The sequence below is a fragment of the Budorcas taxicolor genome, chromosome 19, assembly GCF_023091745.1.
Source record: "Budorcas taxicolor isolate Tak-1 chromosome 19, Takin1.1, whole genome shotgun sequence".
Taxonomy (NCBI): Eukaryota; Metazoa; Chordata; class Mammalia; order Artiodactyla; family Bovidae; genus Budorcas; species Budorcas taxicolor.
Genome location: NC_068928.1, coordinates 25,177,496 through 25,189,850, shown reverse-complemented (window position 1 = coordinate 25,189,850; position 12,355 = coordinate 25,177,496). Strand labels below are relative to the sequence as shown.

Genomic DNA, 12,355 nt, shown 5'->3' with positions numbered 1-12,355 from the left:
AGGATCGCAACTGTCAATCAGTAAAAATGAATCACTCCTTTCAGTATATACTCTGTTACTTTCTGTTTCACCTTGGTTTTCATTCTGCCTTACGAGGGTCTGTGCTTTAACTATCTGAATTTCGGTACATGTAGTGAACTTTGAATGAATATTAATGCAAACGAAAATGACTCTTGTGATCTAGTCTTAAGACATATTTTTTTTTCTTTTTTGCCACACCATTTAGCTTGTGGGATCTTTGTTCCCTGACCAGCATTTGAACCAAGGTCCTTGGCAGTGAGAGTGTGGATGCCAGGGCCCAGGGAGAACCATTGCGGTATGCTGGGAATAGCCCAAATTTGTCATCAGACCTGGAACCACTTTTTAGTTGGGAATATCTCCATCTCACTTGGCTTTAGTTTCCTCTGTAAAAGGGATTAATAATCTCTATTTCAGTTTAGTGTCAGTTGCTCAGTCCTGTCCGACTCTTTGTGACCCCATGGGCTGTAGCCCGCCTAACTCCTCTGTCCATGGAATTCTCCAGGCAAGAATAATGGAGTAGATTGCCATTCCCTTCTCCAGGGGATCTTCCTGACCCAGGGATCAAACCCTGGTCTCTTGCAATGTGGGCAGATGCTTGAACATCTGAGCCACCAGGGAACCCATGAGAATCAAATGAGATCATGTAAATAAAGCCCCTAGTACCTGGTCAGCACTCAGTGGATTATTATCAAGGCTCTGTGGGTGGGGTTCTGGGCAGCTGGTTCAGGGCCCAGCTGGAGGGCAGGGAATGAGAGACACAGATGACGAAAACTGAGGCAACAGCTCAACTCGGAGCAGTGGTGCTGCTGTGCTGGGCTGTGTCAGGAGGGTGGGAAATACATCTTAATCATCTTTGTATGCCCAGAGCAAACCGAGTGCCTGGCAGAGAGCAGGACCATAACAAGTATTTTAAAATGGAGATTTCACTTACAATTATATCTACCAAGATTTTCTAGACTGTCTGAGAAACATCTGCTGGAGAGAAAGACCAAATGGTATCACAGGATGGAAAGGTTACTAGATTTGAAGTCGAAAGAGGCAGACTGAGTTCTGGTTCCGTCACTGGGCTCCCAGAACACATCATCATTTCTGTAGACCTCAGTTTTTTCATCTGTGAAACAAGGCTGTTGAGACTTCCCTGGCAGTCCAGTGGTTAAGATTCCACGCTCCCAATGCAGGGGGTTGTGAGTTCAATCCCTGGTCGGGGAATAAAGATCCTGCATGCTGCCTGGTGCAGCCAAATAAAAGGAAAAAGAGGATAAAACAAGGCTATTCATACTTTATCCGCCTGCCCCATAAGGGTGTGGTCTCTTTCAGAAGGTTTTGGGATCCCTAGAGCAAGCGTGCAGGATCACTGTCCACGGTAATACAGTTAGTCCCATGGCCAAAGGGGACAACTCTCTGAGGGGACCAGGGGACCAGCTCGAGAGGAAACTAGATGTGGTTCAGGGCAGCCGTAGACATGGCGAAGTGTTGCCGAGTGTTCAGCTTCGAGGGCAAGAAGAGACACAGAGCTGTGAGTAGGAAGAACAACAGGGGCAAGGAGGCAAAGAAAGTACTTCAGAAAAAAGGCCAGAAGTTCCCAACTTGTGATAAACCTACGAGTGAACATTTGTTGAGCATTTACTATCTGCCGGCTGCTCTTTTCAATACTCTGCGTGGATTATTTCCCTTAACCTGCGTAGTAACCCTGGATGGGCGCTACTCTTATCCTCATTTCACAGATTGGGAAACTAAGGCATGGAGGTCCTGGGAGATTTTAACTCATGGCTCACATTCTTAAGTATTCTGTGTTACCGGTGTTACACAAAACAGGATGGCTGCAGTGACTGAAAGAGAACGGATGTACTGAAAGGCATTTTATGACTTGCAAAGTGCTGAGGAGATGTGGGATGCGGTCAAACCCCAGGTATTCACTTGACCTCTTGGGTCAGGTGTGTTGCACAATCGTGGTTAAGGAGAACCACTGTTTCCTCCTGACCCTGGCCCTGGCCCTGGCCCTGGCCCTAGAGATTGGTCTTTAGGGGCTGTAAAGGCACAGGGTCTGGTAGCCAGTCTCATCTCCCCAGCTCTCTGGACTCCCAGCTTCCCAGGCCATCTTGAGCAATTGTCTGCTGGGGGCCTCCTAGAACTCAGCCCAGACTCAGGGAACCCTGGGGTTCACGGGATAGATGGCAGAGCTCAGGTGTCCAGGATCTGGTCACAGTGTGTTAGAGAAGGGCACTGCTGCAATTCTCCCATTCCCAAATGGGCTGCCAGGCAGGGACAGAGACAGAGCCGAGGTCTTCAGGGCCCCACCCAGTGAGTGGCAGAAGTGTTGAAGGGGTTTCTCAGCACAGGCGTGTGACAAGTGGGAGGCCTTGGGCTGACCTCACCCACACCCAAGTGAAGACAGAGGAATGGTGTGTAGGTGGAAGATTCCAGGGAGCCAAGCAGAGCAGAAGGACGAGGTCCCGGGAGGAGGCAGTGAGGAAGGCTGGGGATAGGGGAGGGCAGGGAATGAGCAAGGTGAGAAGGCACCCCCAGAGCAGGCGTGGAAGGCCCTGGGGGAGGGTTGCAATGGAAGCCAAAGTGCCTGGGAAGGCAAAGGCTGTGACAGAAGGGGCTCTGGGGGAGGGTGACTTCTGGATCCAGAGTGGAATGAGAGGGGAGGAGACCCTCCAGCAGCTCCCGGGAGAACCAGGGCTCAGGGAAGGGTAGCGGGTGCAGGTGTGGTACCCATTTCATGGCAGTGGGACAGGGAGGGGACTGGCCACACCCACTAGGGCATTGCTGGTGGGGGTGCCAGCAGGTTCATGGCAGGAATGCATGGACTCAGCCACAGGAAGAAGTTCAGTTGGGTGGATGGTAAGTCAGTCAGAAAAGTTGGTGAGAAGCAAAAGATTTGGTTAAAGAATAATTGATCAGGGTTACTAAGCAGATGGACCCAGAAACAGCTAAGAGGACCCCAGGAAGACGAGCAGATATAGGGGGGTTATCAGAGAAGGTGGGGGCAATTTAGGGGCTCCCTGCTCCAGGCTGAGGGTCTGAGGCCACACTTGAGGTCCTGGGAAGACCGGCCAGGCCAGAGCAGGCCCAGTGTTACAGAACAGGGCCCCCGGCAGGCTGGCGAGCGGGACTGAGAGCTGGAGCCACAGCGCAAGGTGGGGCCTGGCCACAGAGCCAGCCAGCCTAGGGCCATTAGCAGAGCTACGCACCGGGGCGGGGTGAGACCTGCCCTGATGGACCAGTTGATAGAGATCTCTTGGGGTCAGGCCGCAGCCCAAACTGGGATTTCCTGGGAAGACTATAGGAAACCCTTGAAATGCCTGGCAGCAGCCCTTCCAGGCCAGCCTGCATTAGGGTCAATCAACTAATAAACCGTGTAGTCAAAGCTATGGTTTTTCCAGTAGTCATGTCTGGATGTGAGAGTTGGACCACAAAGCAGGCTGATGCTGAAAAACTGATGCTTTCGAACTGTGGTGCTGGAGAAGACTCTTGAGAGTCCCTTGGAAAGCAAGGAGATCAAACCAGTCCATCCTAAAGGAAATCAACCCTGAATATTCATTGGAAGGACTGAGGCTGAAGCTGAAGCTTCAATACTTTGCTCACCTGATGCAAAGAGCTGACTCATGGGAAAAGATCCTGATCCTGGGAAAGATTGAGGACATAAGCAGCAGAGGATGAGATGGCTGAATGGCATCACCACCTCAATGGACTTGAGTTTGAGCAAACTCCTAGAGATAGTGAAGGACAGGGAATCCTGGCATGCTGTAGTCCATGGGGTCACAGACTCAGACACAACTGAAGCGACTTAGCACACACGCGGCACACTGCGCCAGAGAGGAAACTAGATTTCCCACCCGGCTTAGAGCTCCTTCCTCTCCTCTGGGCCCTGGAGGCTTCGCTCAGACCCTCACCCCTGCCTTCAGACCCACTGGTGCCCAGTTCATAGCTCCTCCAGGCCCTGCCTCCAGCTGCCCACTCCTTGTACACACACACACACACGGTCCCCACCCCTCAGTTTCAGGGAAGCAGAAACTGTGAGTGGAGGGAGGGAGGGGAGGCAGAAAGGATGCTCCTCACCATCTCCCCTCTGACCTCCAGCACCACAGGCAGAGGGGGAAGGGACCCCAGCACCGAAGTAGTCATTTCTGCAGTTCCCATCCACTCCTCTGCCCTCTCCCCACGCCCATTCCACAGCAGTTCTGGAAGTTCTGAGTTGGAATCCCCAATGCCTCGGTGCCTCAGAAACGGAATCTACAGTTCCTCACAGGCAGCATCCTACAGCAGGTCACCAAGAGTTAACAAAGATTTTCCCGAACACTGCAGATATGTGATAGAGCCCCCATCCCAAACCAAAACCTATCTGAGAAAAAAGTATGCCTTGTTCTTTAACTCAAAACAATTTACAGAGCACTACCTACCTGTCCCCAGGCTTCCCTGCAGGTTCCGAGGTAAAGAATTCACCTGCCAATGCAGCTGAAGTGGGTTTGATCCCTGGGTTGAGAGGATCTCCTGGAGGAAATGGCAACCCACTCCAGCCTTCTTGCCTGGGAAATCCAGAGGAAACGGACAGAGGAGCCTGGCAAGAGTCGGACACGACTTAGTGACAACTACATGGCTAGGCGGAGGCCTTGCCCTCAAGGAGCTGAACAGACAACAGGCAAACACGTTAACAGGTGGCCCCCAGTGGCCAGGGCTGTGAAGCTGGACAGATCAGGGCGAGGAACACAGGGATTTCAGCACGTCTGTCCATTGGGACAAACTATGTAACACAGGACTACTACACACATGCATCTCTCTGTTTCTGAAAAGAACACCTGGATAGGTCAGGAGAAAACTGGAGGGGATTAGAGAATGACCTATACAGGACCAGCCTTTGCTCATGAACAAATGCTAGAGGTCTGGGATAACTGCAAGGCTGTACAAAGGAAAATTTATATTTGAAAGATTCAACTTCCATTTTCAGATGAAAGTTTTAATTTCTTGTGGTTATTTTTGCATCTTCAAAGAATAAGCTTTGGCTGAGGAGGTTCGCTGTGGGCCAGGGCGGTGGAGTGGTGAGCGGACCCAGAAGCAGCTGTAAGCCTCACCCCCAGGCAACAGAGACAGGGAGTAGGAGAGATGCTGGAAAGATCTGCAAACAAAGCAAAGGAGTCTGGTCTTGACTCTGTAGCAGACAGGACTTAGCAAAGGACTGCTCCAGACCACAGCGTCTGGAGGGGTGGCGTCACACACTGAGCGCAGACAGGAAGAGACAGGAGGATGCATTCAAGTGAACTCTCGAAACTTCGACAACTATCTTTATGGAGTAAGTAAATGAACCCATGCCCACGGCATTGCTGAACATAGGCTTGATCGATCAGATTATCTCCCCATCCTGGGCCTCATCTGATTCATCTATAAAATGGGAATAATAATGGTATCCACCTCACATGGATATGAGGATTAAATAAATTAATACAGGGAAAGCATTTAGACCTATGGCTGGTATGTGCTCAAATAAATGTTAGCTTTCATTATCATGTATTTCTTTCTGGGGGAGGATGAGAGGTGGCAAATAATCCACTATACTCATATTAAATATAAACGTATTCTCAGTGGGTCCTGTAAAACCCATTTCACTTTGCCTGAGAGGAAAAAGGATATGTAAATTATTTTAAAGCAACATGTAGATACTTTAAAATATCAACTTTATTTAAAAAATCAACAATAAAAACCGCCACTCAAATTATCAATAACAGACGCTTCTATCAATTCAAGTGTACATTATGTAATTCCTCAAATTAAAGACCTATAATTTCCCTTGAGGCCTTTTAAATTCTGAGGTTATATAAAATTAAGCAGGAAAACATTAACATTAAATGAAAATCAATTTTGCACAAGTACGTGTGATCAAGCAGCTTAAATTATCACCTGAAATACTTGTACTTCAGAGGCAAATCCCAGATGACAACAGTGTATGTGCTATAAAAAGATTCACATTATTCCGTGGGGTGTGTCTCACGTCACTCGTTCTCTACATTTCTTTCACCAAGGCCTCAGGCAAAAAAAAGTGAGGGGAACTTTTTCCAGGCAGTGGCCTTATTTTAGACACGTTCCTTTTCTTTTTCTGAACTCAGTTTCTGAAAGCACAAGAGGCTTTCCTCCTGGTAAAACAGGACTTAAAAGACGTTCGAGGACTAAGCTGTTGTGGTTCTTAAGTTTATTCCTGTCTTGGGGGAGACCCTGTCATCTTCACACCATCCGGATCTATTCTGTCCTCCCACTCAGGCTCCCTTCCGGTGCGGAGACATAAGACACTCGTGACCTCAGCAGAGAGGAGACTGAGCTTGTACCTCCGCCCAAACAGAGCAGGCCAGCCTCTCCTGAGGTCCATAAACTTCCTCTGAATTCAGAGTTTTGTGTATCAGAATACGTCAGCTCACAGCAACAGAAGACTTGAGGGACTAAAAATGTGAAGAAGCACCTAGCAACTGAGAATGAGAGGAGCGTGTGTTTGCTGTTACACGCGGATAACTGCTGGGTTCCTATTTTAATAAGAGAGCAGGGCTGGGCAGCATAACCAAGTCCTGTGCTGGACAAAAGTCTATAACCCAGCAGGACAGGTGTCCTGGTAGGAACTCTCAGAGCAGGGAACATGAGCCAGGTGATGGGACCAGACAGTAACTGCTCTTGTGCGGGCATCAGGGCAGGTCAACAGCAACTTGAATCCCTGTGTGAAGCAGACTTAATCTATTACCTTTCAGAACCTTCTGATCACCAAACTGAGCCAGTGGAATGACCATGGTATTTCAATGGGAAAACTACACATTCAGAAAATATTATACTGTCATCGATTCATGTTTCCTGGGCACTCATCAATAGGACACATCCCGTCATAAGCTATCAGAACCATTCGCTCTGACAATGAGAGGATCAGAGTGAGGCGCGTCCTTCGTCCCAGTGGGCAGCTCTTCTGGGCCTGGAGGGACAGCTGAGGACAAAGCCTTCCTGTGGCTAAAACCAAGCGGGGGTGCCGCCCCTTGGCCAGTGAGCCGTCACGTAGCAGGTTCCAAGAACTCTGAGGTGAACACGGCTTCTGCGTAATCTTCACACATGTCCTGCAGTTCAGCAGCCACAGCCCCCAGGGCTTCGTCGACCAGCTCTTCTGAAAAGCTGGAAGACAAACAACACAGCTAAAGGTACATACAGCCAAGTATGGGAGCCGTTCTGTTACTCAGTTGAGGGACTTACTGAGTCACTTTTAAGATTTAAACGGAAATTCAAAGGGCCAAGAATGGCTAAAGTATTTTGGAAGAAGAAAAACAAGGTGAGAGGTCTTGCTTCCTTAGACAGCAAGAAGCTAGTGCTTAGACTCCAAAGTCAGGCTTGAGGTAGGGGCCTGTAACACCTACTGGAGGGACCTCACCCTCGAGACAGCTGAAGCCAGAGATGGCCAGACACTAAATGGCTTGACAGAGGTGGCTGGACGCTAACTAACTGGCCCAGCCCACTTCCCACGGCTTACCAACTGCCTGACAGAAGAAAGGATGGGGGCCTTCTTTATGGGACAGGGGGCAGGAAATTGCAAGTTTCTCTACACACACACAAACACATGCAGTACTTCTGGATACATTCCCTGAAAACAAAACATTCTCTTAAATAAGCCTGATACAATTATAAAAATCTTAACACTGACACTCACATAATACTACTATCTTGGAGAAGGAAATGGCAACCCACTCCAGTGTTCTTGCCTGCAGAATCCCACGGGCAGAAAAGCATGGCGGGCTCCTGCTGATGGGGTCACAGAGAGCTGGACACGACTAAGTGACTAGGCACAAGCACAACACTGCTATCCAGTCTCACCGACAGACCTGCTCAATTTTTTTGCCAACTGCCCAAAAGAAGTCCTTTGAAAGAAAAGATTCTGTAGACTGTCCAGGACTCACTGGAGGACCGCGTGTGGCAGCCAACGGTCAGTCACACGTCTTCAGTTTTGTCTAGAATGGTTCTTCAGTCTTTGTGTGTTATGATCTTAACATTTTTTGAAGAGTAGAAGCTTTGTTTTTAAGACTGTTTCTCAGTGTGGATTTGTTTGATGCTTCCTCATGGTCAGGTTCACGTTCTATGTTTTGGGAACAAATGCCCAGAAGGGATGCTGTGTCCTTTCAGTGCATTATTTGTCTCACTACGATGAGCGTTAATTTTTGTCACTTGGTCATGCTGATGTCTGCCAAGTCTCTAGCCTGTAGTTACCACCTCCCCTTTGTAATTAATACATATGTTGCAGGGAGATACTTTGAGACTGTGTAAATATTCTGCTTCTCATCAAACTTGCAGAATCAATTATTACAAGGTTGCCAACACCGATTTTCTAATTTCATCATTCCTTCTCTGTTCAATAGTTGGCATGCTACTGTACGGAAGAGCTTTCCCTTCTCTATTACTATTTATGAATTTATGTATCCATTCATTCATTCATATCAGCTTGGTCTTATGGATTCTTATTCAACACTTTGCAATCTGTTTCTATTATTACCTATTTTGATATTCAGTGTCCCCCCGAATGGCCGGCAGGAGTCCCTTCAGGTCAGCTCTTACGTCCTCTTGACATGCCCCCATCATTCTTTGAACACTTCCATTCTGGCACAAAATGAAGTTTCAGGTTCATCTTACATTTTCCCAGCCCCAGTCTTGGAACTGGCCAATTCTCCAAGGAGCCCTGGTGCCTTGTCATGGAGAAGAGTATTTTAGAAACCACAATCTGGGTACCAAGTGTGCTCGTTGCTGCTAAGTGTGTCACGGCTTCCAGGCCCTCTCAGCAGACAGGCTCAGACAGAGAGGTGCAAGGATGCGCCGCCCGCGTCTATCTCCGTGCCTGTCAAAAACCGTAAGTCATAATACCTCCAATCTCACTTCAAAACAGAGGATTCATTCTAGCCTCCCCCCGAAACCTGACTGTCATTATTCACAATATACTTATTCAATCAGTACTAAAATACAGAGAAAGTTAGAATTGTTAACCCATGCTGCTGGGTAAAAGAAACTTACTTATTAGAATCTAACATGTGTTTACAGTCTTCGTCTTTAGCCAGAGGATACAGAGTCAAAATACCACACTCAAAAGTGACTTAGACAAGTTCTTATCTGTGTGTATCCCTTTAGTGTGGTTATTTGTTAGATATACAGTCAGTTTCTTCCTGTATTCCAATTTAGGGTTGCTCAACATCCTTCAAACCTTGTTGATTTGGAGGGTTGTATAGGAAACATTAACAATTCTGAAGTATACAAGAGACGAAATGAAGCTAAGTGTCCCTCCCCTTTTCCTATCCCTTCTACCCCATTCCTGTTCCAGCTGTTTTGTGGTTTTGTTTTTTTTTGAGGGGGGGGGGGCAGCTAATCTGACCATCTTTAGTCTTCTAATGGGTGTGTAAAGTGCTCTTTCATTAACGTAATTCTGATACAGCTGACCTTCTACTACTAAAATACTAAGTATTTTCTTTATGTCTATTTGTTCTCTCTTCTTCCCTAACTTTTTTAGGATTCTGTGATTGTTTAAATTACTTTTTCACTTTTAATTTGGGTATTATACACTATTTTACTATTCTTTTAGGGGCCAACTCTAGATTACAATAAGCATCCTTGACTTAAATTATAACATTAATTAATATTCTTATCAGTTTCCCAGACAATGCAAGAACCTTAGGACACTAACTCTGTTTATCCTCTTCCCAATTTCTATGCTACTGTTATCATGCACTTCAGTATATATTCATACACCCCCATAAGATATCAGTTTATTGTTTTATACAGTCAATATTCACTTGCCTACTGTTGACTTTTTCTTAATCCATGCCTTCTTGTATTTCTGCCTTTTCATCTGTGACTGTTTTTGCTCTGCCTGAAAAACACCCTTTCGCTATTCCCTACAGTGACGGTCTACTGGTAATAAAGGTTTGTGGCTTTGTTTAGAACCTTTCCTGCCTCCCTTCTTGAGGCACATTTCACTGGGCTTACATCCAGACTGGCAGCTTTCTCTTTTGGAGCTTTACACCAGGGCATCCAGCCTCCACTGTTTTTGATTCTCCATCTTCCTTCTTCTGGCTGATTTTTAAGATTTTCTTCTCCTGGTCTTTCATTTTCCAACAATACTGTGATATATGCTACGTATGGATTTCTTCTGTTTTTCTTGCTTGGGACTTTTAGAGCTTCTTGAATCTGTGGCTTGATGTCTAGTGTTACTTTGGGGAAGTTATCGGCCATGATCTCTTTGGATGTCCTTCTGACCCATTCCCTCTCCTTCCTCTCCTGCGACCCCAGCCACATGTGTATTAGACCTTGACCTTTATCCTCCATGCCCCTCATCCTCTCTCTTCATTTTCATCTTTTTGTGTGTCTCCATGTATCACTCATGACTTCCCAGGTGGCACTAGTGGTAAAGAACCCACCTGCGAATGCAGGAGGCTTAAGAGACCCAGGTTTGAGCCCTCGGTAGGGAAGGTGCCCTGGAGAAGGAAATGGCAACCCACTCCAGCATTCTTGCCTGGAGAATCCCATGGACAGAGGAGCCTGGCAGGCTACAACATAGGGTTGCAGAGTTGGACATGACTGCGACAACTCAGCACAGCACATGCTTCACTCTAGACATTTTCTTCTATTCTATGTCCAAGTCTCTAACTTTTTTCTCCCCCCACCCCCAAACAAGATATATTTTATTTGTCACCATTGAAGTCTGAGTTTTAAGCAGATTCATGGACTGGTGGCTCATATCCATCAGTCTGTCCAACTTTAGCACCTGTCTCTTCCCCAGTAGCTTTTTCAGGATGACTACCTTCACGTGCAGCTCCATGAGTTTTCCCCATGCAAACTTAGGCTTCCTCAGCATTTTTACTTTTCTAACAATAACATCATGGAGCAGATAAACAGATTGGCAAGCTTCTCTGCCTTTTCCAGTGCTGTCTGGAATCAGTTTACTGACTGCCTCTTTCATGTCACCTGTCTGCAGCTCTCGGGTCATGATTTCCACCATCTTGTGGACTTGGTGAAACTGATGGTGCTGGGCATAAGAGGTCTTCCAAATCTTTTTGTTGCCTTTTTTTAGTAAAACCCACACAGAACAGAGGAAACAAATAACTGTTGGTAGTCTTGACATCAATGCGAGCTTCAGTCATGGTCTGCATTGTTTGACCATGGAGCACATTTTGTCAGATCCTATCATGGAAATTAATCAGGCAGCGTTTGCCCTGAGCATCCCCAGTAATTAGCTTGAATTTTCTAAATGCAACTGTATCAGTCACAGATCAGCAAGGCTCACTTCAAAAACATGACCCTTGAGGCCATCATACGTGATTTGAGTTGAGTTCTTGTGACTAGTGTTTCCCTAATATTTCTTATATTGAACATAGTTGGTCCTTTCACTTCATACCAATGTTTCTTAGAAAATAGGTCAACCACTTTCTTCTTAGCTCCCTTTTCACCTCCTTTCATAAGATGCTTACTCATGCTAACCACGATGGTGCTACGCAGAGAGCCAAAAGGCTCTAATTTTTTCTTTTCATGTGTCTAATTTGTTATTAAGCCCATTTGATGAGTTGCTTATCCCATGGACGGAGGAGCATGGTAGGTTATAGTCCATGGGGTCGGTCAGACACGACTGAGTGACTTCACTTTCACTTTTCACTTTCATTTCAGAAATTGTACTTTTCAGTTCTTGAATGTCCACATGGATTTAGTTTTACTCCCAGTTCTCTGCCAAAATTCTACCTCTATGTACACAGTATGCACAGTTATTTTAATATCTGTGTCTGATGGCTCTAATATGTGGAGCTGCCGTGGGTCTGTTCTTGTTATTGTCATGTCTCTCTGCTGCCAGGCTTTTTTACCATTTATCAGACACTAAGTTTGAAAACTGCAGGAATAATTTAAATCCTAAGATGGTGTTATAAATCTTCAGAAAAAAGTTAAGTTTGCTTCTGCTCAGTGGCTGTCAGGCAACAATCTAGAATGACTTCAGTTCAGTCTCAGGAAGTGAGATGAAGTGGAGCTGAGTGGAGTCCTGGGAGGGCCTGCCGGCATCCAGGTCACCCTTATTCCAGAGTGCCACCCTTCAGGGTCCCCATCAGAAGTGAGCAAAGTTCATCAGGTCAGCCCTCGGCAAGCCCTTAATCCCCTCCGCTATCCTCTGATCTGAAAAGACCACTGAAAGTGCCATTCACCTTCCCCCAGAACCGACAGTCCAGGGTCAGTCTTCTCCAGGATCCTGGCCCAGTTATTCCTTATTACCTAGTTAACTTCCTGGGGCCTTCAAGCATATATGTTTTATTTTGGATCTAGCTTTTCTATTAACAGTGATCCTCAGTGGGAGAAG

General features: G+C 46.6%; 1 protein-coding gene across 1 annotated transcript in view; it reads right to left on the bottom strand.

Annotated features, from left to right (window-relative positions):
• Nucleotides 1–5,852: 5,852 nt before the first annotated feature.
• The window catches only part of KIAA0753 (KIAA0753 ortholog), a 56,742-nt gene continuing 50,239 nt past the window's right edge, over nucleotides 5,853–12,355 (bottom strand). Inside the window, exon 17 of the mRNA XM_052657975.1 lies at nucleotides 5,853–7,161. Coding sequence (XP_052513935.1) covers nucleotides 7,044–7,161 — 118 coding nt within the window. The 3' untranslated portion in view covers nucleotides 5,853–7,043. The remainder of the gene's footprint in view (nucleotides 7,162–12,355) is intronic.